The sequence below is a fragment of the Ranitomeya variabilis genome, chromosome 4, assembly GCF_051348905.1.
Source record: "Ranitomeya variabilis isolate aRanVar5 chromosome 4, aRanVar5.hap1, whole genome shotgun sequence".
NCBI classification, from domain to species: Eukaryota; Metazoa; Chordata; class Amphibia; order Anura; family Dendrobatidae; genus Ranitomeya; species Ranitomeya variabilis.
In genome coordinates this window covers 652,291,424-652,313,534 of record NC_135235.1, presented here as the reverse complement: position 1 = coordinate 652,313,534, position 22,111 = coordinate 652,291,424, and the positions used below count along the sequence as shown (strand labels likewise).

The following is a 22,111-nucleotide window of genomic DNA, read 5'->3' as shown; positions in this document are numbered from 1 at the left end:
GCTTTCAAACTGTGAGTGCTGCTTTTTTTTTTTCCTTCTTTTTCATCGATCTTGGATGTATATGAATTTTTCTTCAGCTGAAGCACCATCTATTGTTTGAATTTAGGCTGTGATATTTCAGTTACTAAGGGGATCCACATCTCTAACAGTGCTAGAAGCTATTGCTCTTGTGCGGTTCTGCTGTTTTCCTATGTCTACCACTTGTAGAAGCCTTCTACCAAAAGTTAGATCAGTTGAGGAGGATAAGTCCAGCCTGTAATGTCTATATAAGGTTGAAGGAGAGGACTAAGTTGCTGCCTTACTTTTCTGATCGATGGATACCTTCTCTGCCTAAGAAGTCACAAACGCTTGAGTAGAATGAGCTTTAATACCTTCTGGCATTGACAGTTTATAGTCAAAATAATCCACATGGATTGCCTCCCTAATCTACCTTGCTAAGGCAAGACTTTAAGCTCTTTCCTAGCCCCCTAAAATGACACAAACAAATATTAGTTTTTTCTCCACCCTTTAGTTGCTTCTATATATTTAATTAGAGATGTTCTAATAGTGTATGGACCTGCTACTATCGGGTTTTTAGATGTACTACAAAAAGAGGGGAGTACGATCTCTTGACTCCTATGGAATCTCTTCGCCACTTTTAGGTAGGCAAGGTTAGGCCACAAAATCACTCTATCTTCCAGCACCTGAGTGTATGGGGAATTTACTGACAAGGCCTGTATATCACTGACCCAATAAGCTGTTGTTAATGCTGCTAGTATTATGACTTATAGGGCTCATTCCCATTATGACCTATAGGGCTCATTCCCACTTGCAATGCAATCGGACAAGTGAAATCCGATGAAAAATCGGATTAAACTCACCCCAGTATTACTATGTGGTGCAGTTCACATCTGTAATTTTTTTCTAATGGCTGCGTAGTATGTTATATATTTTTATAATGATTTCAACACTCCAATTAATAAATACGTATGATAGAGATATTGATTGGTTTTATTATATCATATACAGTATATATATATGTACTTTCAATGAAGTCCACAGAAAGCTAATTGAAAACTTGTCCAGTCACATGTTAATTATCCAGATGGTCAGTACCTAGTAATTTACATTTAGTGTACACTTTACACTTGTCTTCAAAGATGAGAACCAAAGTAATGGACTTGTCCCAAGAAAAGGTATCATGTAAAGCTGGAGTTACACTAAACGACTTACCAACGATCACGACCAGCGATACGACCTGGCCGTGATCGTTGCTAAGTCATTGTGTGGTCGCTGGGGAGCTGTCACACAGACAGCTCTCTCCAGCGACCAACGATCAGGGGAACGACTTCAGCATCGTTGAAACTGTCTTCAACGATGCCGAAGTCCCCCTGCAGCACCTGGGTAACCAGGGTAAACATTGGGTTACTAAGTGCAGGGCCGCGCTTAGTAACCTGATATTTACCTTGGTTACCATTGTAAAAGAAAAAAAAAAAAAACACTACATACTCACATTCTGATGTCTGTCACGTCCCCCGCCGGCGTCCACAGGGTTAAAACTGCTTTCGGCAGGAGCGCTGCTAATATGCATGCGCTCCGGCCGAGAGCTTCCCTGCACTGAATGTGTCAGCGCCGGCAGTAACAGCGGTGACGTCACCGCTGTGCTCTGCTTTACGGCCGGCGCTGACACAGTCAGTGCAGGAAGCTCTCGGCAGCAGCGCGTGCATATTAGCAGCGCTCCTGCCGAAAGCTGTTTTAACCCTGTGGACACCGGGGGACGTGACAGACATCAGAATGTGAGTATGTACTGTTTTTTTTTTAACTTTTACAATGGTAACCAGGGTAAATATTGAGTTACTAAGTGCGGCCCTGCGCTTAGTAACCCGATATTTACCCTGGTTACAAGTGAACACATCGCTGGATCGGTGTCACACACGCCGATCCAGCGATGACAGCGGGTGATCAGCGACCAAAAAAAGGTCCTGATCATTCCCATCGACCAACGATCTCCCAGCAGGGGCCTGATAGTTGGTCGCTGTCACACTATAGCGAGATCGTTAGCGGGATCGTTGCTACGTCACCAAAAGCGTGACGTTGCAACGATATCGTTAACGATATCGTTATGTGTGACTCAGCCTTAAATGTTAATTAGACAGATACTTGTTAAGCCCCGAGGGATGCCAGGAGGTGTTCTTATCTATTTGGCCTGAAGGCTTCAGTACACATACAGATATGATATGGATCAAAAGCCTTCAGATAAGGCTTTTTTCACACTCACGTCGGCGCGGCGTACCGACGCACGTTGTGAAAATTTGGCACAACGTGGGCAGCGGATGCAGTTTTTCAACACATTCGCTGCCCATTGTAAAGTGCCGGGGAGGAGGGGGCGGAGTTCCGGCCGCGCATGCGTGATAGGAAATGGCGGACCCGACGTACGAAAAAACGTTCCCTTGAACGTTTTTTTGTGCCGACGGTCTGCCAAAACACGTCTATGGGCAAAAAACGCATCCTGCAGGCACATTTGCAGGATCCGTATTTTCCCCAAAATGATGCATTGCGACGGACCTCACACGACGCAAGTGTGAAAGAAGCCTAACATTCAATGGTCAGTTTTAACATATAAATGGAAGTATTGCCTGAGACAGGGAGACGGAATAGATCAGGCCCGGATTTAGGGGGGCCCGGGCCCTGGGCCACCCACCAAGCAGGGGCCTCCCACCAATATAGGGATAAATATCTCAAAACATGTAAAATACACGTCTCTTTGCAGTGAACCGTTTCTAATGATAAGGAATAGTGATGAGCGAATATACTCGTTACTCGAGATTTCTCGCGCATGCTTCGGAGTCCTCTGAGTATTTTTTAGTGCTCGGAGATTTAGTTTTTATTGCCGCAGCTGAATTATATACATCTGTTAGCCAACATAAGTACACGTGGGGGTTGCCTGGTTGCTAGGGAATCCCCTCATGTATTTATGCTGGCTAACAGATGTATATCATTCAGCTGCGGCAAGAAAAACTAAATCTCTGAGGAAATAAGGAACATTTAACAAAAGAGAAACTATTAAAAGTGTAGGGACCTGGCTACGGTCCTACATCTCAGTGGCTGGCGCAAAGCAGCAGAGTCATGGCACCTGATCTGCGTCAGCATCCACTGACCAGGCTAGCCTAGCCAGACTTCCTTAGCACCCTCCCTGTACCTAATGCTTAGCTTATGGCATGCGGCAGCCTTCTCTGATCCCAAAAGAAGCTTCTAGGTGCTACCTATTCAGCTATATGATCGCTCCCTCAGATTAGATCAGATGAGAGTTTGTTCAGCTATATCTCGGCTTATACTCGAGTCATACCCAGGGGGTATGGGGTTCTCCCAGGGGGAGAAAAAACGCATGTGTTGACAAACGCGGCAAAACGCATGCACAAAAAAACGCATGCGTTTTTAATGTTAAACATGGGGAAAAAAACACATGCTTTTTTTTTGGTAAAAACGCTGCAGATCAAAACGCAAGTGTGAAACCAGCCTTAGTGACGCATTGCCACACGTTGCATCCGTCGGCACAAAAAAACCTTACATGTAACGTTTTTTTGTGCGTCGCGTCCCCCATTTCCAATCGCGCATGCGCAGCCGGGACTCCACCCCCACCTCCCCGGACATCACAATGGGGCAGCGGATGCGTTGAAAAACTGAGTGCTGTGCACTCATTTAATGAAATCAGCTTCTCTCAGGGTGTAATAAGGTAATGGCGGTCGGTTCAGACGGGCACGCCAACAGATACATTTATGTAGAGAATGTAACAGAAACAGTTCTCTTTGGTGCCGAGCTGTTCAGCATAGAGGATATACAGTCATGGCCAAAAGTATTGACACCCCTGCAATTCTGTCAGATAATACTCAGTTTCTTCCTGAAAATGATTGCAAACACAAATTCTTTGGTATTATTATCTTCATTTAATTTGTCTTAAATGAAAAAAACACAAACAGAATTGTTCTAAAGCCAAATTGGATATAATTCCACACCAAACATAAAAAAAGGGGGTGGACAAAAGTATTGGCACTGTTCGAAAAATCATGTGATGCTTCTCTAATTTGTGTAATTAACAGCACCTGTAACTTACCTGTGGCACCTAACAGGTGTTGGCAATAACGAAATCACACTTGCAGCCAGTTGACATGGATTAAAGTTGACTCAATCTCTGTCCTGTGTCCTTGTGTGTACCACATTAAGCATTGAGAAAAGAAAGAAGACCAAAGAACTGTCTGAGGACTTGAGAAACCAAATTGTGAGGAAGCATGAGCAATCTCAAGGCTACAAGTCCATCTCTAGAGACCTGAATGTTCCTGTGTCTACCGTGCACAGTGTCATCAACAAGTTTAAAGCCCATGGCACTGTGGCTAACCTCCCTAGATGTGGATGGAAAAGAAAAATTGACAAGAGATTTCAACGCAAGATTGTGCGGATGTTGGATAAAGAACCTCGACTAACATCCAAACAACTTCAAGCTGCCCTGCAGTCCAAGGGTACAACAGTGTCAACCCTTACTATCCGTCGGTGTCTGAATGAAAAGGGACTGTATGGTAGGAGACCCAGGAAGACCCCACTTCTTACCCCGAGACATAAAAAAGCCAGGCTGGAGTTTGCCAAAACTTACCTGAAAAAGCCTAAAACGTTTTGGAAGAATGTTCTCTGGTCAGATGAGACAAAAGTAGAGCTTTTTGGGCAAAGGCATCAACATAGAGTTTACAGAAGAAAAAAAGAGGCATTCAAAGAAAAGAACACGGTCCCTACAGTCAAACATGGCGGAGGTTCCCTGATGTTTTGGGGTTGCTTTGCTGCCTCTGGCACTGGACTGCTTGACCGTGTGCATGGCATTATGAAGTCTGAAGACTACCAACAAATTTTGCAGCATAATGTAGGGCCCAGTGTGAGAAAGCTGGGTCTCCCTCAGAGGTCTTGGGTCTTCCAGCAGGACAATGACCCAAAACACACTTCAAAAAGCACTAGAAAATGGTTTGAGAGAAAGCACTGGAGACTTCTAAGGTGGCCAGCAATGAGTCCAGACCTGAATCCCATAGAACACCTGTGGAGAGATCTAAAAATGGCAGTTTGGAGAAGGCACCCTTCAAATATCAGGGACCTGGAGCAGTTTGCCAAAGAAGAATAGTCTAAAATTCCAGCAGAGCATTGTAAGAAACTTATTGATGGTTACCAGAAGCGGTTAGTCGCAGTTATTTTGGCTAAAGGTTGTGCAACCAAGTATCAGGCTGAGGGTGCCAATACTTTTGTCTGGCCCATTTTTGGAGTTTTGTGTGAAATGATCAATGTTTTGCTTTTTGCTTCATTCTCTTTTGTGTTTTTTCATTTAAGACAAATTAAATGAAGATAATAATACCAAAGAATTTGTGTTTGCAATCATTTTCAGGAAGAAACTGAGTATTATCTGACAGAATTGCAGGGGTGTCAATACTTTTGGCCACAACTGTAGCCTTCCGGCGAAATATTTGTTTGATGTGTTCTCTTGGTGCAGTTATCAAAGCCGAGTAGGAATAATTTCATCTCTAAGTGAAATAATTACAGAAAGTGGACTGTGTGAACTTGGTTCTTTTCCCTTTCGTGACTCTGCTGTATCTGGATCAACACCTCAGTGCATGATGATGATTTACACATACACTGAGGCCCCTGATCATGTGACCCCTGACTCCTCCCCTCCTGTGACCTCATCCCAGGTCCTGTGCGCACAGAACAGCCATATATGTGGTGTGCGGCTCTGCAGGTGGAGGTAGGTGCTGCAGATTCCCCATTACTGGCGCTAGAACATTTGTATTTGTCATTCTGGGCTTCATATAAGGGAACCTGTCACGTTGAGGGTAGAAGACGTCAGCGATTCTCTCATCGTCTTCCTGCATTGTCACCAGTTAGAGCCGCGCTCGTTTCTCCTCCGTCCCATAGACGATGAATAGAGAGAAGCGCACACGTCCCCTGTAGAAGCCTCTCTGTGGTTCTATATACCGGACTTGTTTCTATCGCGGCTTCTTCAGGCGACATTTATAATTGCGGCAGTTATAATGAATGATTCCTGTAAATCCCCCTCATGGCCGCTCCCTGGGACCCTCCCAGTGTCATTGCACTTTGTATATCCAGAGTCCCTGTGACCAGAACGTCTCCTGTATTAGTAATCTGCACCATTATCCGTGTTGTTGGCAGATTCTGGGGAAAGGACACAAAACACATCGCGTTCAGGCCGCGCTCCATCTTTATGACAATATTGGATGCCAGTATGTCTGAAATGTAACTGTTCTCTTACATGATGTTTTAAGGAGATCATCTGCCCGACATACTGCTACCATGAAGATGAGACATGGAGAAGATTTCTTCATGACCTATGTAATAGATTCTTTATGATTTTATATCGGCTCATCTTCTCCCCATTCAGATTCCTACAATATCGGATCCTCTCAGTGGAGATATTTTATATAAGATATACAGTATTTACTGATGGACTCATCAAGGATGGATAAGGACAGGAAAAAGATGGTGGAGAGGATATTACACCTCACCCTAGAGATCCTCTTCCGGCTTACTGGAGAGGTGAGAGATTCTGATGATGTCACATTCCATCATTCTTATCTATGGGAATAACAGATGGACAGAACTGGAGAGGTGGGGACTCTGGAAATGTCTGTAGGGAGATTTATTACTGTGTCTCTCCATAACCAGGATTACACAGTAGTGAAGAAGACCTCTAGTGAGCGCTGTCAGGCCCCTGTGTCTGAGGGATGGGGAAGACCCCTGAGCCCAATCACTGGGCCATCACCTCACCCCCTGATACATGAGAACATCAATGACCAGAAGATCCTAGAACTCCTCTACAAGATGATTGAGCTGCTGACTGGAGAGGTGACACTGCTGGGAATGCTGGGATATTATATAGTAACGCTATGAAGGGATCGGGGTATGACGGTATCATTTTATGTATCAGGTCCCTATAAGGTGTCAGGATGTCGCCATCTATTTCTCCCTGGAGGAGTGGGAGTATTTAGAAGGACACAAAGATCTGTACAAGGACGTCATGATGGAGGTTCCCCAGCCCCTCACATCACCAGGTAATAGTCAGGACTAAATACACACGGCCTATAATTATCTGTATGTAAAGAATGAATTCAGTCCCTGTATGTGTTTCCTTCAGTTGTATCCAGTAAAAGGACAACACCAGAGAGATGTCCCCATCCTCCTCTTCTTCAGGACTGTAAAAAAGAAAATCACAATGGTCCTCTGAATCATCAGGTAGATGCTGCCCCCATGAAGATGTGATGTGGAGAAGATTTCTTCTTAAAGGGAACTTGTCATCCCCAAAATCGAGGGTGAGCTAAGCCCACCAGCATCAGGGGCTTATCTACAGCATTCTGTAATGCTGTAGATAAGCCCCCGGTGTATCCTAAAAGATGAGAAAAAGAGGTTATATTATACTCACCCAGGGGCAGACCTGGTCCCGGTCCGGTCCGATGGGTGTCGCAGTCCGGCGCCTCCTATCTTCATCAGATGACATCCTCTTCTTGTCTTCACGCTCCGGGGCAGGCCGTACATTAGAGAATGCTGTAGATAAGCCCCTAATGCCGGTGGGCTTAGCTCACCGTCGATTTTGGGGGTGACAGGTTCCCTTTAACATAATGAATAGATTTTTTCATGATGTTACATCGGTTGATCTTCCCATTCAGGTCCCTAAAATATCTGATCCTCCCAGTGGAGGTCTTCTATATAAGAGAATTTTCCTGATTGGCCCGTCAAGGATGGATAGGAGCAGTGACAAGATGGCGGAAAGTGTATTACACCTCACCCTAGAGATCCTCTTCCGGCTTACTGGAGAGGTGAGAGATTCTGATGATGTCATATTACATAATAATTATCTCCAAGAATAACAGATGGACAGAACTGGAGAGGTGAGGACTCTGGAAATGTCTGTAGTGAGATTTATTAATGTGTCTCTCCAAAACCAGGATTACACAGTAGTGAAGAAGGCCTCTTGTGAGCGCTGTCAGGCCCCTGTGTCTGAGGGATGGGGAAGACCCCTCAGGCCAATCACGGGGCCTCTACCTTACCCCCTGAAACATGCGGGATTCAATGACCAGAAGATCCTAGAACTCACTTACAATATGATTGAGCTGCTGACTGGAGAGGTGACACTGCTGGGAATGCTGGGAAATTACATAGTAACGCTATGAAGGGATCAGGGGATGACGGTATCATTGTATGTGTCAGGTTCCTATAAGGTGTCAGGATGTTGCCATCTATTGCTCCATGGAGGAGTGGGAGTATTTAGAAGGACACAAAGATCTGTACAAGGACATAATGATGGAGGGTTCCCAGCCCCTCACATCACCAGGTAATGGACAGAACTTAATACACACGGCCTATAATTATCTGTATGTAAAGAATTATTTCAGTCCCTGTATGTGTTTCCTCCAGTTGCATGCAGTAGGAGGACAACACCAGAGAGATGTCCCCATCCTCTCATACCACAGGACTGTAAAGAAAAAGATTCCAGTGTTCCTGAAGATCATCAGGTAGATGGAGAGATGTCATGAGATCTCCCCTATGATGTGTAGACGGCTGTGAAGATCTTGTGCTCAGTCTTGTTTTATCCACCAGTATTATATGTTTTATACTTGTGTAATGAGAACGGTGGAGATGGCAGGATTAGAGCTGATCATAGATGTGACTTCTTCATCTGTCTGTGACTTGTACAATATTTGTTTCAGGGTAAAGATCTGACCCATATTAATACTACAGAGACATATGTGAGGAGTAATGAGCGGTGGAAAGAGGAGATTCCAACAGATAATTGCTCAGGTGAGTAGTAACCACTAAATGCAGAGAAGTCACAGATTATCCTTCCTGTAGAATTCTGTTTTTCATTTTTTAGAGCTTGTTCTCTCAAAAATTGTTGATGTGAATTTTTACTGACTGAAGGATTTAGTGCTTAAACAAAAGTACACCCTCTTTAGTATCTTTTTCTATTAAACCATTTTAGCTACAACATTTCACAGGCCAAAACTAAAGTAATACAGTTTTACCACCAAGAAAAACATACGGCCGATCTCTGTACAATCTGCTATGACTGTTTGGTCATGTGATTGCTCCGGCCTAACTCCATCCCCAGCAGGAAAGAATTAGTCTCGGCTGCGGATATTGATTGGCTAAATTGGTCACAAGTTTATCCGAAAGAGGAGGCATGGGGCACCTGGCCATCAGCGGAAGGGGATTATTAATAATAATTACATCTCATGAGATATAAACCTTTGAGGGCCTTGGACTTGGCATCAATGCGTATAGGGCTTGTGTTGTGTATCAGCCCCACCATGGACTTGATGCAGTGGCTGAGCAGAAGAGGTAAGTAACCCCTTATATGATGGACATCTATGATCTCAATATAAGGATTCAGAGGATATGTAGAACCAGGACAAGTACAGCTATAATCCAGCACCACATAGAAAGGTTAAAACATCACTTTCATTCCCTGGTTTAAACTATTCTTCATTGCAGGCATGTGCTAACAAAAAACACATACACTTATGGCCACATCCCCACCGACTCGTTTCATGCTTGTTCACAGTCCTTATTCGTAGCTTGAGAAACAGTACGCATTATCAGAGTATTAAACACTGGTGATTACATGGTACAGGAATAATCACTTAATCCAACACTAGAAAATAGACCTTAGCAACATAGAAAAGAGATATATACTGTATATTTCTCTCTTTTTATTATTATAAGATGTTGACAGATTTACATGAGATCCGTCTCTTCGAGCCTCGAGATCTAGTACTCATTTTGTCTCCTGTCTTAGAAAGTTTCTTTTCCGTTTTTCCTCCTCATGGAGTCTTGTTACCCCTTTCAATACTGTCAAGAGAAAAATGCAATACAGAAAAAGGTGCACGCCTAAGAGTACAAAAGCAATTACATTTTATTAAACACCATATAGCTCCAAGATTGAAAACAATTATAACCAAAGCCTCCCACTACATACAAGTACTTCTTACAAAATTAGAACATCCTCAGAAAGCATTAAGCTACTTACCAGTAGTGGCATTTTTCGGAGGCCCATGACAGCACCACGAGAGAGGGGATCCACCCTTCAGGAACAGGAAACCTACAGATACAAAAAGGGCGGTACCTCTCCCATGCATTAGTTGTATTTCAGAGCCTGAGAGGACTACCGCGGTTAGTGGCACGCAATATATACATTATATACAGTTATATACAAAAATATCCTGTTGCATTGTAACTAGATACCACACGTGAGATCTATATATCTCATTATATATATATATATATATATATATATACATTCTTTAGAAAGTGCAACCCCCACATGAAAAGGGAGGGAACTAAGGGTGCTGTCATGGGCCTCCGAAAAATGCCGCTACCGGTAAGTAGCTTAATGCTTTATTCGGACTCCCATGACAGCACCAAGAGAGATTTACAGAGATGTAAGCTACATTAGGGAGGGACTATAGCTTGTAGCACCCTTAACCTGAAGGTGAGATCAGAGGAGCACCCCAAGTCCAACCGATAGTGCTTAAAAAAGGTGGAAGGGGATGACCACGTGGCTGCCTTACATATCTGGTCGATTGACACTCCAGATCTTTCCGCCCAGGATAATGCCATGGCCCGGGTAGAATGCACCCTCAGATTCTGCGGAGCCGTACCCCCTCCTGCAGTATAAGCCAGAGAGATATCCTGCCTAATCCACTTTGCTAGTTTGTATTTCGATACTCTAAGCCCTTTTCTAGGACCTTGGAAGGACAAAAATAATGCATTATCTTTCTTCCAAGCATCAGTGACTGAGATGTATTCTAACATGCATCTTCTAACATCCAATGTATGGAGCATCTCTTCCTTAGAGTTAGAAGGATTAAGGAGAAATAATAGTAGAACTATCTCCTGTGATCTGTGAAAATGTGATGCTACTTTTGGCAAATAAGCCGAGTCTGGCTTGAGGACTACTCTATCTTGTAAAAACTCTGTATAAGGGGAAAGTCTGGAAAGCGCCTGGATGTCTCCTACCCTACGAGCAGATGTTATTGCTACCAGAAAAGCTGTTTTAAGGGATAACATCTTAATTGAGGCTGAATGTAAGGGTTCAAACAGTTCCTTAGTCAAGGCTCAAAAGGACTAGGTTGAGATCCCAAGGTACCAACCTTTTCTTGTGTATGGGTCTAGGTCTACTACTGTAGTTGCTTTAATAAACTTTGAAACCCAATAGTTATTAGCAGTGTTACAAGAAAACAGGGCCCCTAGGGCTGAGACTTGTACTTGTAGCGTACTTGTGGATAGATTTAGCTCCAAACCCTTCTGCAGAAATTCTAAGATCTGATTTATGGGTATCCCTTCATCAATATTAAAATCTGAAGAGGCCAGGAACTTTTTCCAGGTTCTAGAGTAGATCTTTGTTGTTATTTGTTTTCTACTCTTCAGAAGGGTAAGAGGAAAAACCTCTGTCTTTTAGCAATGACCTCTCAAACTCCATGCCGTTAAATGGAGTCCCTTCACTTGTGGATGGCTGATCGGACCCTGGTAGAGTAAGTCCGGAATGTCTGTAAGCACCCAAGGGTCGTCTACCGACATGGTCCTGGGCCAAGCGAACCAGGCCCTTCTGGGCCAGAATGGGGCAATCAGTATGACTCTTGCCTGATTCTCTCTGATCTTTCTGACCACTAGGGGCAACAGGGCCAATGGGGGAACGCATAAGCCAACAGAAAATCCCATTTTATCAGGAAGGCGTCCACTGCCAGAGGATTCTCCCTTGGATTTAGGGAACATAATGTTCTTGTTTTTCTGTTGTCCCTGGTGGCAAAGAGGTCCACCTCTGGTTGACCCCACTTGTGATCGAAGATGTCTCTGTTCAGAGACCATTCCCCTTGTCTTAAGGTATTGCGGCTTAGAAAGTCTGCCTTTACGTTTTCCTTCCCTCTGATATGCAGCGCAGTTAAAGATAGAAAATGTCTTTCTGCTGTTTATAATAGGCAATCCGCCACTTGCATCAGAGATTCGGAATGTGTTCCACCTTGGTGATTTACGTAGGCCACCGCCCCCTGGTTGTCCGAGAGGATCTTGACATGGTGACCCTGTCCCTGTAGATATACGAGGAGTTTCTTAACTGAAAGTTCAATAGCCATTAACTGTCTTTGATTAGAAGAAACTGATGTTTGGGAGTCCCATAGACCCTGAACTACAATGTCACTCATGTGTGCCCCCCACCCCGAGGGGCTAGCGTCTGTGGTTATTACCCGAGTCACATGTGTCACCCAGGGAACACCTGCCGATAATTTGTCCTCATTTAGCCACCATCTAAGAGATGTAAGGGTTGCTGGACTTAATATCAGCTGACCCTGCAAGGACCCTTGTAAGGCCATGTCATTAACCAGTACCTCTGACTTTAAAGGTCTGGTGTGAAATTGAGCCCAACGGACAGCAGGAATACATGAAGTCAGAGATCCTAACAGCAACATAGCTTGTCTAAGGGTCATGGAGGGTTTATCAATCGCCTTTGACACCTGTTGTTGAATATGTGTAGCGCCCCCACTGCCGCAGGGCCGAGGGGTACCCGGTACCGGGCCTCCAAGTCTCTGCTCTGGGGTTGTCACGGTGGCTAGACCCGGTCCGTGACCCTGCTGAGGGGCGTACAGTAATAGATGTGGATAGTGGTGGTGGTGCGGTGCAGTAAATAACGAGGACACCAGGTTGCAGTCTCTTTACCTCTTTACTGAAGGCCTCTGGGTCCTCAGTCCGGAATACGGTTCACCAGGCTGCGCAAGTCCGGCCGGTCCAATGGCACCTCCAGAGTTCTCTTTGCAGGTGGAAATCTGTGCCTTCCTGCTAGCGCTATGTGTTGTGGTCCTCCCCTGCTGTGCTTACGGGATAGTCCCCACAACTGTTGTGTCTGTTTCTCGTGTTCCCTCACAACTCGATTAGATGATGTTCTGCTAATCCTCCGTCCCTCCCTGATGTTACGGTTGGGACGCACCCGTATGACGGGTAGGCTCGGAGCTCTTCCGGGACCCTAGAGTCGCCCCTCTCCACAGGTTGCCCCCTATGTCTGCGTAGGTGATTTAGGTGAGACAGCCCGCCTGTGACTGACTGTCCTGCCGTTGGTTTGAAGTATTGCTTGGAGCTAGATATATAAATACTTCCTCGGCGTTCCGGCTGTGCGCCTCAGTAGGATGTTGCCTCGGTCTTACAGCACGACTCCTACTGGTATTCTCCTTCTTGCTTTGATCCCGTTTCTCACTCAGCACAATATATCTCGCTTCTTGTCCTTTCTTAGGGCACCGCCGCTATGCTGAGCAGGCACGGTCCCGTGACGTTCTCTCTGTTTGCCAGGCCTCTGTCAGGGTCCCAAACCTGACAGGGACCCTACCGAATCTTCCCCCACAACACCCTCTGCCACAAGGTGTTGCCTGGTTCCAACCCAGTCAGCTTTCTCCCTAACTTCCTGCCTGACCCCCAGTTTACCCACACGGTGAGGAGTGGCCTAATAAATAGCACCCTTAGCTCCCCCTGGAGGCCCGGCTGTGAAATGTATTGGTGTATGTGATACCTGGTCAGATAAACTCCTTCAGTGCCATCAGACGTACCATAGCCCCCCTTAGCGGCGGAGCCGCAGTACTGCAACGACCAGGACTCTGGGGCGCTGCACTCCCCCCCCGGTTAAATCCAGTACTCCGGGACTGGGAAGAAAACAACAATACATGTCAGCCAAAAGACATACAATTTTTGTGAGTGCAATAACAATAAGCATATTTGAACAGAGCTTCTCTTTATGGGAGGTGAGGACACTTGAACGTTACAAACATGGTTAAATACTTTTAAATAACTTTACTATAAATAACTCTTCTTACCCAACCGGGTATTCTACTAAGTGCAAAATTTTTAAACATTAATCCAACATTGCCTTTAAGGATGTACACTCTGAATCCACTAAAGACCTTCTTATAACACATTATAAGGCTTAAGCAACTGTGCTTCATTCTCCTACTTTACGTCTGCAGGACCGCCTGTCCTAACGGCTCCAGACCTACTGCCTCTCCTTTCTGTTACAGGGCCGCTCCTTTCCGCCCGAGCCTACTGTCCGTCCACTACTATACACAGTATAGAACATATTTTTCTTTCAGTTCGAGATCACTGAGCCATCTCTATACGGCTCCTAAGAGGACTCACCACTAACCCCCACGGGTTCACTTTCTGTCCTCCTTCTCTGACACATTATCAAATATTTCTTACAATCAACTAGTTAGTTACATTTAACTTTCACATATCAACATCATTACTTTTTCTTTTTCAAGACATTATTGCCATTCAACCATCTTAAGGCAACACTGTTCATAAGTGCAGGATGCGAACATCCCCTTTAAGAGGGGACCAAGTCTCTATGAGGTAGTGCAACTTTTCAAGCTGCAAGTCCGTATACAGCAAGGACTCCTGTACTGTTTCCAGGAACAGTTTCTTCGCAAAGAGTCCTTTTTCTTATGTAAAACCAGTAGAAAGCACCTTTAAGAAGGTGCAAACTATATACAAGGAGTTTGTATCATGCATTGTTCATGATTCAGCAGTTCTTTGATAACTTGTGCAAAACGTAGAAAACAAACAAAAAGGTAATAGGGATCCCGGGTCAACAAAGGGATCCCTTTAAGAGTTAACCCTGAATGGGTTTTAGCAGCAAAACCAGGAAAACAAACAGTTAAATGAACTATTTACATGTTCAGGTTTCTGAGGTTTAGTTGGACGGCTTCCAGGGCTGCACCTGGCACTTAACCCTTCTTGGCCTGGGAAAAGTGAGGTCCAGGGTCATACCCAGTGCTGGACAAACGCCGTTAATCCGTCTCTCATGTACGGTTAAATCATGCGCAGCGATGGAGGTCTGCGTAGCTTGAATATGGGCATTTGCTGCAGCGGAGGTAGCGGCTGCTGCAAGATCAGTCACTGGAACGGAGTCAGCAGCTGTGGCACTAGCAGTCACTGCAGTGGTGTCGGGCGTCAGGGCAGGGTCGTCTTTCATACCTGCTTCAGATGCGGTCCCTCCGGTGCCGGTCTGCTCCGTCTCCGCTGGGGTCTGGAACGCTGATTGCGGGGCCTTGTGCTGCGGCGTTGTCATCTCTGCATGCAGCATACCGCTTTCCGGCAGGGCCTTGCTTTCCAGCTTCGGAGCGCTGGGACTTCTTTCTTGCTCCGGACCAGACGAGGCTGCCGACAGATGTCTGGTGAGGCTCCCGATGATGGTCTTCGTCCACCCGGCCTCAGTGCTCAGCTGCGTCTGCCGGAGTTGGTCGCCGAGCTCATCAACTCCGGACTCCAGGATTAAATTAAATATTGATAAATTGGTATAGTATTCAAACACTTTAATTCACAAAATGACTAATACCTAAAAATACTTTATTTGAGAAATGGTTAAAAATAATAGACAAAAAACCCGCAAACCTACTCTAAACCAAAAAATGGGCAACTAAATTTCCCTGTAATTCCCTGGTCCACCCTTCCTGCCAGTGGAGGTTGGCACCCTAGCTTGTACGCAAAATGGCGCCCCCACTCACCGACGGCTTATCCTAATAGATACCTACTCAGCCCTACTGTACAGCAGGACAAACACGGGGGGCGGGCCATATGAGAGTTCCGGCAATCTTAAAATCCCCGTCTTTGGGCGGCACTGCACACCTACAAGCAGCATTTCACGATGGCCGTATGCTATATCTGTGGACAACGGTCTTTCCATTAGCCTCCTGATGAACTGATATCATGGCAGGGAAACGCGTTGAGGCGTTAGAAGAGGATCACATGAATACCAGATAAGAGAATTTGGTCTATTTGGGGTTTTGTTTACATGCCGGGTAGTGTGCAATAGGGGAGGTACTCTGATGTATTTGAAGTATATGAGTACGGTTGTTTTCATTGCACTCCACAACATCCCATACTTTCTAGGACATCATCCCTGTATTACGGACCCTAGTGAGATATAAAAAACATGTGGATGCTTTATTAATATACAACTAGAAGGCAACTGGACAATAACCTTGTTTATATACTGTTGTTCTGGTGATTGTAAGCAGTTTGCTGGATGGCACCTGTGCAGTAACCTACTGTAAAATATTATCTTGACAAACTGAAAGTGGTATGCACAGCATTTGTAATGCGGTACCTCAGCTGAGATAATAATCTCATCAGAAACTGGGTTATTTACTCACCTGATTTTCTTTGGCTATATATTCACTAGTCTGTTGTATATACTGTTATTCTGGGGATTGTAAGTAGCCTGCTGGAGGGTACCTGCGCAGTAACATGTGCATTAACCTGCTATATATAATATTATCTTGATAAATTGTAAGTGGTATACACAGTACCTGTAATATGGCACCTCAGCTGAGATAATAATCTCATCAGAAACTGGGTTATTTACTCCCCTGACCTACCTTGGCTATATATCTTTCACTGTCCTTCCCCCCCCCCCCTCCTCCCCCTCCCACGTCCATATTAGCCCACACGGGCTCTATTGTTAGACGGTATAGGGTAAGGGGATAGGGCTACTTAGGAGCAGCCGACGAGAGCGGGGGCGCCACTGGCGTGCTTATTTAGGGGTGCCAACCTCCGCAGCCAGGTAGGGACAGTATTCTCTAGGGCCTATTGAGGGTCAGATAATCTAGGCCTGGCACAGCATATCATACCCCTATTTTAAATCTCCATTGAGGTTTCTGTGATGAGGTTATACTATGGCTATCTAAGTTTTCTGTTATCATGGGCAAACCAATGACAATTTATTTGCTGTGGCCTTTGATATCTAATATTTATTCCCTATCATCCACCACCCTCCTTCCTTTCTTCATTTTCCAGCGGCACATGTGTTGACACGGCCTCCTTCTTTCTGTCCTGCTGTACAGTAGGGCTGAGTAGGTATCTATTAGGATAAGCCGTCGGTGAGTGGGGGCGCCATTTTGCGTACAAGCTAGGGTGCCAACCTCCACTGGCAGGAAGGGTGGACCAGGGAATTACAGGCAACTCCGGACTCCAGGAAGTCAATATCAGCGGTGGAGGCCTGGTTGTGGTTCCCCTCCGGGTAGCTGGGGGAGTCCTCGGCTGCGACCCCACGCTCCGGCTCCGGGCGGCTGGCCATGGCGTCCTCCATATCGCTGACTTCTTCTTCCTGATCCTTTTCCCGCTCTCTCCTTCGTGGGCGGTTTCGCTTTCGTTGTCTCCGCCCCCCATTGAGGATCAGTAGGCGGATCTCGGCTGCTGACGGACACGTCCTCAAGGGGCAGAAATATTTAGACTGGGCGGCCATTGTCTTTCGCGCTCTCCAGCTTGTCTACACCCACTCCACGCCCTTCCTCTTCTCCTGCGCTCTCCTTAGCGCTGTAATGGCGGCAAGTGGCAATACACAGTCTTTGCAATAAAGTACAGTCCAAGCACAGTAAATCACAGTTCCAAGGTACACATGACCTGAATCTTCAGGCTTAAGTAGATCCTGTTCGTGACGCCAAGTTGTAGCGCCCCCACTGCCGCAGGGCCGAGGGGTACCCGGTACCGGGCCTCCAAGTCTCTGCTCTGGGGTTGTCACGGTGGCTAGACCCGGTCCGTGACCCTGCTGAGGGACGTACAGTAATAGATGTGGATAGTGGTGGTGGTGCGGTGCAGTAAATAACGAGGACACCAGGTTGCAGTCTCTTTACTGAAGGCCTCTGGGTCCTCAGTCCGGAATACGGTTCACCAGGCTGCGTAAGTCCGGCCGGTCCAATGGCACTTCCAGAGTTCTCTTTGCAGGTGGAAATCTGTGCCTTCCTGCTAGCGCTATGTGTTGTGGTCCTCCCCTGCTGTGCTTACGGGATAGTCCCCACAACTGTTGTGTCTGTTTCTCGTGTTCCCTCACAACTCGATTAGATGATGTTCTGCTAATCCTCCGTCCCTCCCTGATGTTACGGTTGGGACGCACCCGTATGACGGGTAGGCTCGGAGCTCTTCCGGGACCCTAGGGTCGCCCCTCTCCACAGGTTGCCCCCTATGTCTGCGTAGGTGATTTAGGTGAGACAGCCCGCCTGTGACTGACTGTCCTGCCGTTGGTTTGAAGTATTGCTTGGAGCTAGATATATAAATACTTCCTCGGCGTTCCGGCCGCCGGCTGTGCGCCTCAGTAGGATGTTGCCTCGGTCTTACAGCACGACTCCTACTGGTATTCTCCTTCTTGCTTTGATCCCGTTTCTCACTCAGCACAATATATCTCGCTTCTTGTCCTTTCTTAGGGCACCGCCGCTATGCTGAGCAGGCACGGTCCCGTGACGTTCTCTCTGTTTGCCAGGCCTCTGTCAGGGTCCCAAACCTGACAGGGACCCTACCGAATCTTCCCCCACAACACCCTCTGCCACAAGGTGTTGCCTGGTTCCAACCCAGTCAGCTTTCTCCCTAACTTCCTGCCTGACCCCCAGTTTACCCACACGGTGAGGAGTGGCCTAAAAAATAGCACCCTTAGCTCCCCCTGGAGGCCCGGCTGTGAAATGTATTGGTGTATGTGATACCTGGTCAGATGAACTCCTTCAGTGCCATCAGACGTACCATAGCCCCCCTTAGCGGCGGAGCCACAGTACTGCAACGACCAGGACTCTGGGGCGCTGCATATGCAATAACTTATCTGGCGGAAGACGACATTGTTGGGCCACCGAATCTAATAGCAGCCCTAGGAATCTCTGAATTTTTAGGGGCTGTAACCGGGATTTCTCATAATTTATAATCCAGCCTAGGTGTTCTAGTCTGGTCGTAGCTGTTCTTACTTGTGAAAGGCAATGGTCTGCTGGATTCCCCACTATAAGGAAATCATCTAGATAAGGAATAACAAGAATATTAGATTCTCGTAAGTGCGCCATGACCTCAGCAACTATTTTTGTAAACACCCTAGGCGCTGCTCATAGACCGAAGGGAAGAGCTCTGCACTGAAAATGGCGAACTATTCCTCCCATAAGAACCGCTACCCTTAGGAATCTTTGGAAGTCTTCATGGATAGGTACATGATAGTATGCATCTTTTAAATCTACAACTACCATGAAACAGTGTTTGAACAGCATCTTTATTGTTGAACTGATTGATTCCATCTTAAAGGTTTTATTAACCAGAAACTCATTAAGGGACTTAAGGTTTATAATGGTTCTAAATGATTTGTCTGGTTTTTGAATTTGAAATAGAGGAGAGTAGAACCCTCTTTCTCTCTCTGATTCCGGAACTTCAATCAGAACTTTTTTAAGGCATAAGCTTACGACCTCTGCTTCCAAAGCTGTTTGTTCAAGGGGGGAAGAACGCAAGGGAGATAATTTAAACTTATCTCGAGGCAGGTGACTAAACTCAAGTTTCAGTCCATCTGATATTATGCCTCGCACCCAATCACTATTCGTGATTTCTGACCATGCTGAAGAGAAAGCTGACAATCTCCCTCCCACCGGGATTGCTAGTCATTGGTCCGGTTTCTTACGTTCTTTTGAGGAACGACGGAACATATAGCCCGTACCTCTTCTGCGTCTATCCTCCCATCTAAAATTGTCTCTAGGGGGTGATGATACGCGCTTCTTTCCCCGACTAAATCTCCTTCTGTTGAAAGGACGATGGTAGGATGCTGATGATAAATTAGGGAATTTATTCTTGTCATCCCCTGCTATTTCTAGCAACTCATCCAAAGTTGAGCCGAAGAGATATTCCCCTTTGATAGCGCAGAGTTTCGATCTTGATTGAATGTCTCCTGACCAGCACTTCAACCATAAGGCTCTACGAGCCGCGTTGAGTCCCACTGCCCTGGCCGCTATTTTAACCGAATCAGCTAAAGCTTCCGACAGGAAGGCAGCGGCCTCGTGAATTACTGGTAGAGCATTCAGAATTATATCTCTGGAAGTGCCCTCTTTAAGCTGGGACTCCAACTGATCTAGCCAGACCATTAATGATCTAGCCGTACAAGTTGCAGCTACTGCTGGTCTCAGAGATCCGGCCGCCATTTCCCAGGGACCCTTAAGGATGGTGTCTGCCTTCCTACCAAGAGGATCCTTAAGGGTCCCCATGTACTCAAATGGTAGTGAGGCTTTCTTTGATGCTTTCGCCACTGCAGCATCTAATTTAGGGGCCTTGTCCCAGGTAACAGCTGGATCGTCAAAGGGGTATCTGCGCTTCAATGCTGGTGGTAAAGAGCCTTTCTTTTCAGGTTTTTTCCACTCCCGGAGAATTAGTTCCTGAATCTTGTCGTTCAACGGAAAAGACCTATGTTTTCTTTGATCTAATCCGCTGAACATCATCTCTTGTTTGGAAGGTTGCGCTTTAGGCTCTTCTATGCCCATTGTACCTCTGACTGATTTTACTAGTTTGTCTACCAGGTCCAGAAGCAGACAGAATCGGCCAGAGTCTTCTTCTGATGAAGAGGAAGAGGGAACAGAAACATAGGAACCCTCTTCTCTTTCTTCTTCCAAAGAACCAGAGTTCAAGGGGGCCTTATACTTTGAACCTCCCGCCTGGGATAGGGACCTCAGGGATTCCCTTACTTCCACACGGATCATTTCCTTTAAGTTAGCCGCATTCAAAGATTCTTCCTCTACCTGGGGGAGGACAATAAAGGTGATATCTTCTATCTGACCTAATGTCACTCCACCCCCACCCCTCCTGTAGACCTCACCGTCTGCTGTATACAGGGGGTGCATCATTTTTTGGGACAAGAATCTGGTAAGGGAACTCCACAGAGGGCGCATTCCTTATGTTTCGTCTTGCCCATACTTTTCTTCCCCTAAAATGACAAAGTATAAGGGGGCCTGTGTCACTAAGTGAACATTCACGTAGATCACTTACCAGTGCCCGCCGAAAAAAGGTACCGGAATGCGGGGGGTTCTTTCCCAGTCAATGCTCTCGATCCCTGCCTGGATGAGCTCTTACGACTGAACTGGTCACTCCTGACATGCTCCTTTTCCTTGGGCTTTTGTCGCACTTCATCCAGCAGCTGAGGCTGCCGATCACCATCACTCTCCATGATGAAATGAGGCCAAAGCAGGGTTCTGAATCTGACACCTGCTTAAAAATCCCCCTTGATTCCGGTCAGCAGACTGCCTCGTGCTGTCTCCATTGGTCCACGCAATCCAGGATGCAGCTGGGAGGTCAGTAGGCCCGCGTTGAACCCGGTGTTCAGGATCTGGTGGGCGCCGCCATCTTGGATCGACTGCTCATGCACAGCGACCCGGAAGCGCTCACAGGCTCCGCCCCCCGACGTCACCGCGGCCCGGAAACGCTCCAGCTCACACTGAGAGCGGCGCTGGATGCCGGACGCTGCCAGCAGCGCTTCGGACGGCACCCACCTCCTGATGCCGGTACTCCACAACCCTGCTGCACCGCATACCGCACGGACCGGAAGGGGATGGGGAATACTTACTGGTGCTGATGGAGACAGGAATCCTCCGGACTCTGCTCCCTGCTGAAAAATGCCACCAACTTGCAGCCCAGCCAGGACCACCGTGGCGTCTCCAGGAACTCCCGCACCGACCAAGGTAGGAGACCCCCCCCAGCCGTCCGGCCTGGGATCCTTAGGATTCATCTGTAGGATCCTGTCCCTACAGGAACAGGAAACCAACTGATGCATGGGAGAGGTGCTGCCCTTTTTGTATCTGTAGGTTTCCTGTTCCTGAAGGGTGGATCCCCTCTCTCGTGGTGCTGTCATGGGAGTCCGAATAAAGTTAATTTCTTTCAGTTCTTCAATATCAAAAGTGAAACTCTCATATATTATATAGAGTCATTACAAAGAGATTGATCTATTTCAAGTGTTTATTTCTGTTAATGTTGATGATTATGGCTTACAGCCAGTAAAAAGCCAAGCGTCACTATCTCAGTAAATTAGAATAATTAACAAAAAACACCTGCAAAGGCTTCCTAAGGCTACTTTCACACATCAGTTTTTTTGCCGTCAGGCACCATCCAGCGAATTTTGAAAAAAACAGAACAATTTTTTTCCGCCAGATTCGTTTTTTTTCTGATAGAGTTGTATTAGCGCCGGATTGCGCCTGATGGCCTCACGTTTCATTTATTTTTTGCTGGATCAGTCAAAAATTATTTTTCCGGCGGATGGAGAAAATGTACAGAGGAACGTTTT

The 22,111-nt window shown here is 46.3% G+C and overlaps 2 protein-coding genes across 3 annotated transcripts in view; both read left to right on the top strand.

Moving 5' to 3' along the window:
- The window catches only part of LOC143766193 (uncharacterized), a 65,740-nt gene that overhangs the window by 28,500 nt on the left and 15,129 nt on the right, over window positions 1-22,111 (top strand). Inside the window, exons 1-7 of one of the 2 annotated variants that reach the window (XM_077253671.1) lie at window positions 6,957-7,076; window positions 7,160-7,257; window positions 7,689-7,838; window positions 7,968-8,147; window positions 8,230-8,353; window positions 8,437-8,534; window positions 8,730-8,820. The exons of the other annotated variant lie outside the window; for it this stretch is intronic. Coding sequence (XP_077109786.1) covers window positions 7,043-7,076; window positions 7,160-7,257; window positions 7,689-7,838; window positions 7,968-8,147; window positions 8,230-8,353; window positions 8,437-8,534; window positions 8,730-8,820 — 775 coding nt within the window. The 5' untranslated portion in view covers window positions 6,957-7,042. Of the gene's footprint in view, window positions 1-6,956; window positions 7,077-7,159; window positions 7,258-7,688; window positions 7,839-7,967; window positions 8,148-8,229; window positions 8,354-8,436; window positions 8,535-8,729; window positions 8,821-22,111 lie in introns of those variants that run through there. 2 annotated transcript variants of the gene reach the window in all.
- Window positions 6,442-6,915, top strand: LOC143767047 (oocyte zinc finger protein XlCOF29-like). Its single transcript, XM_077255068.1, has 2 exons — window positions 6,442-6,561; window positions 6,691-6,915. The coding sequence occupies exons 1-2, from the start codon at window positions 6,469-6,471 to the stop codon at window positions 6,913-6,915; spliced, it is 318 nt and encodes a 105-aa protein (XP_077111183.1). The 5' UTR covers window positions 6,442-6,468.

Bases quoted from the DNA above. Each gene is read 5' to 3' on its own strand.
- LOC143767047 (XM_077255068.1), top strand. From the start codon at position 6,469: ATGGACTCATCAAGGATGGATAAGGACAGGAAAAAGATGGTGGAGAGG. The intron at 6,562-6,690 runs GTGAGAGATTCT...CTCCATAACCAG, and splicing joins TCTTCCGGCTTACTGGAGAG to GATTACACAGTAGTGAAGAA.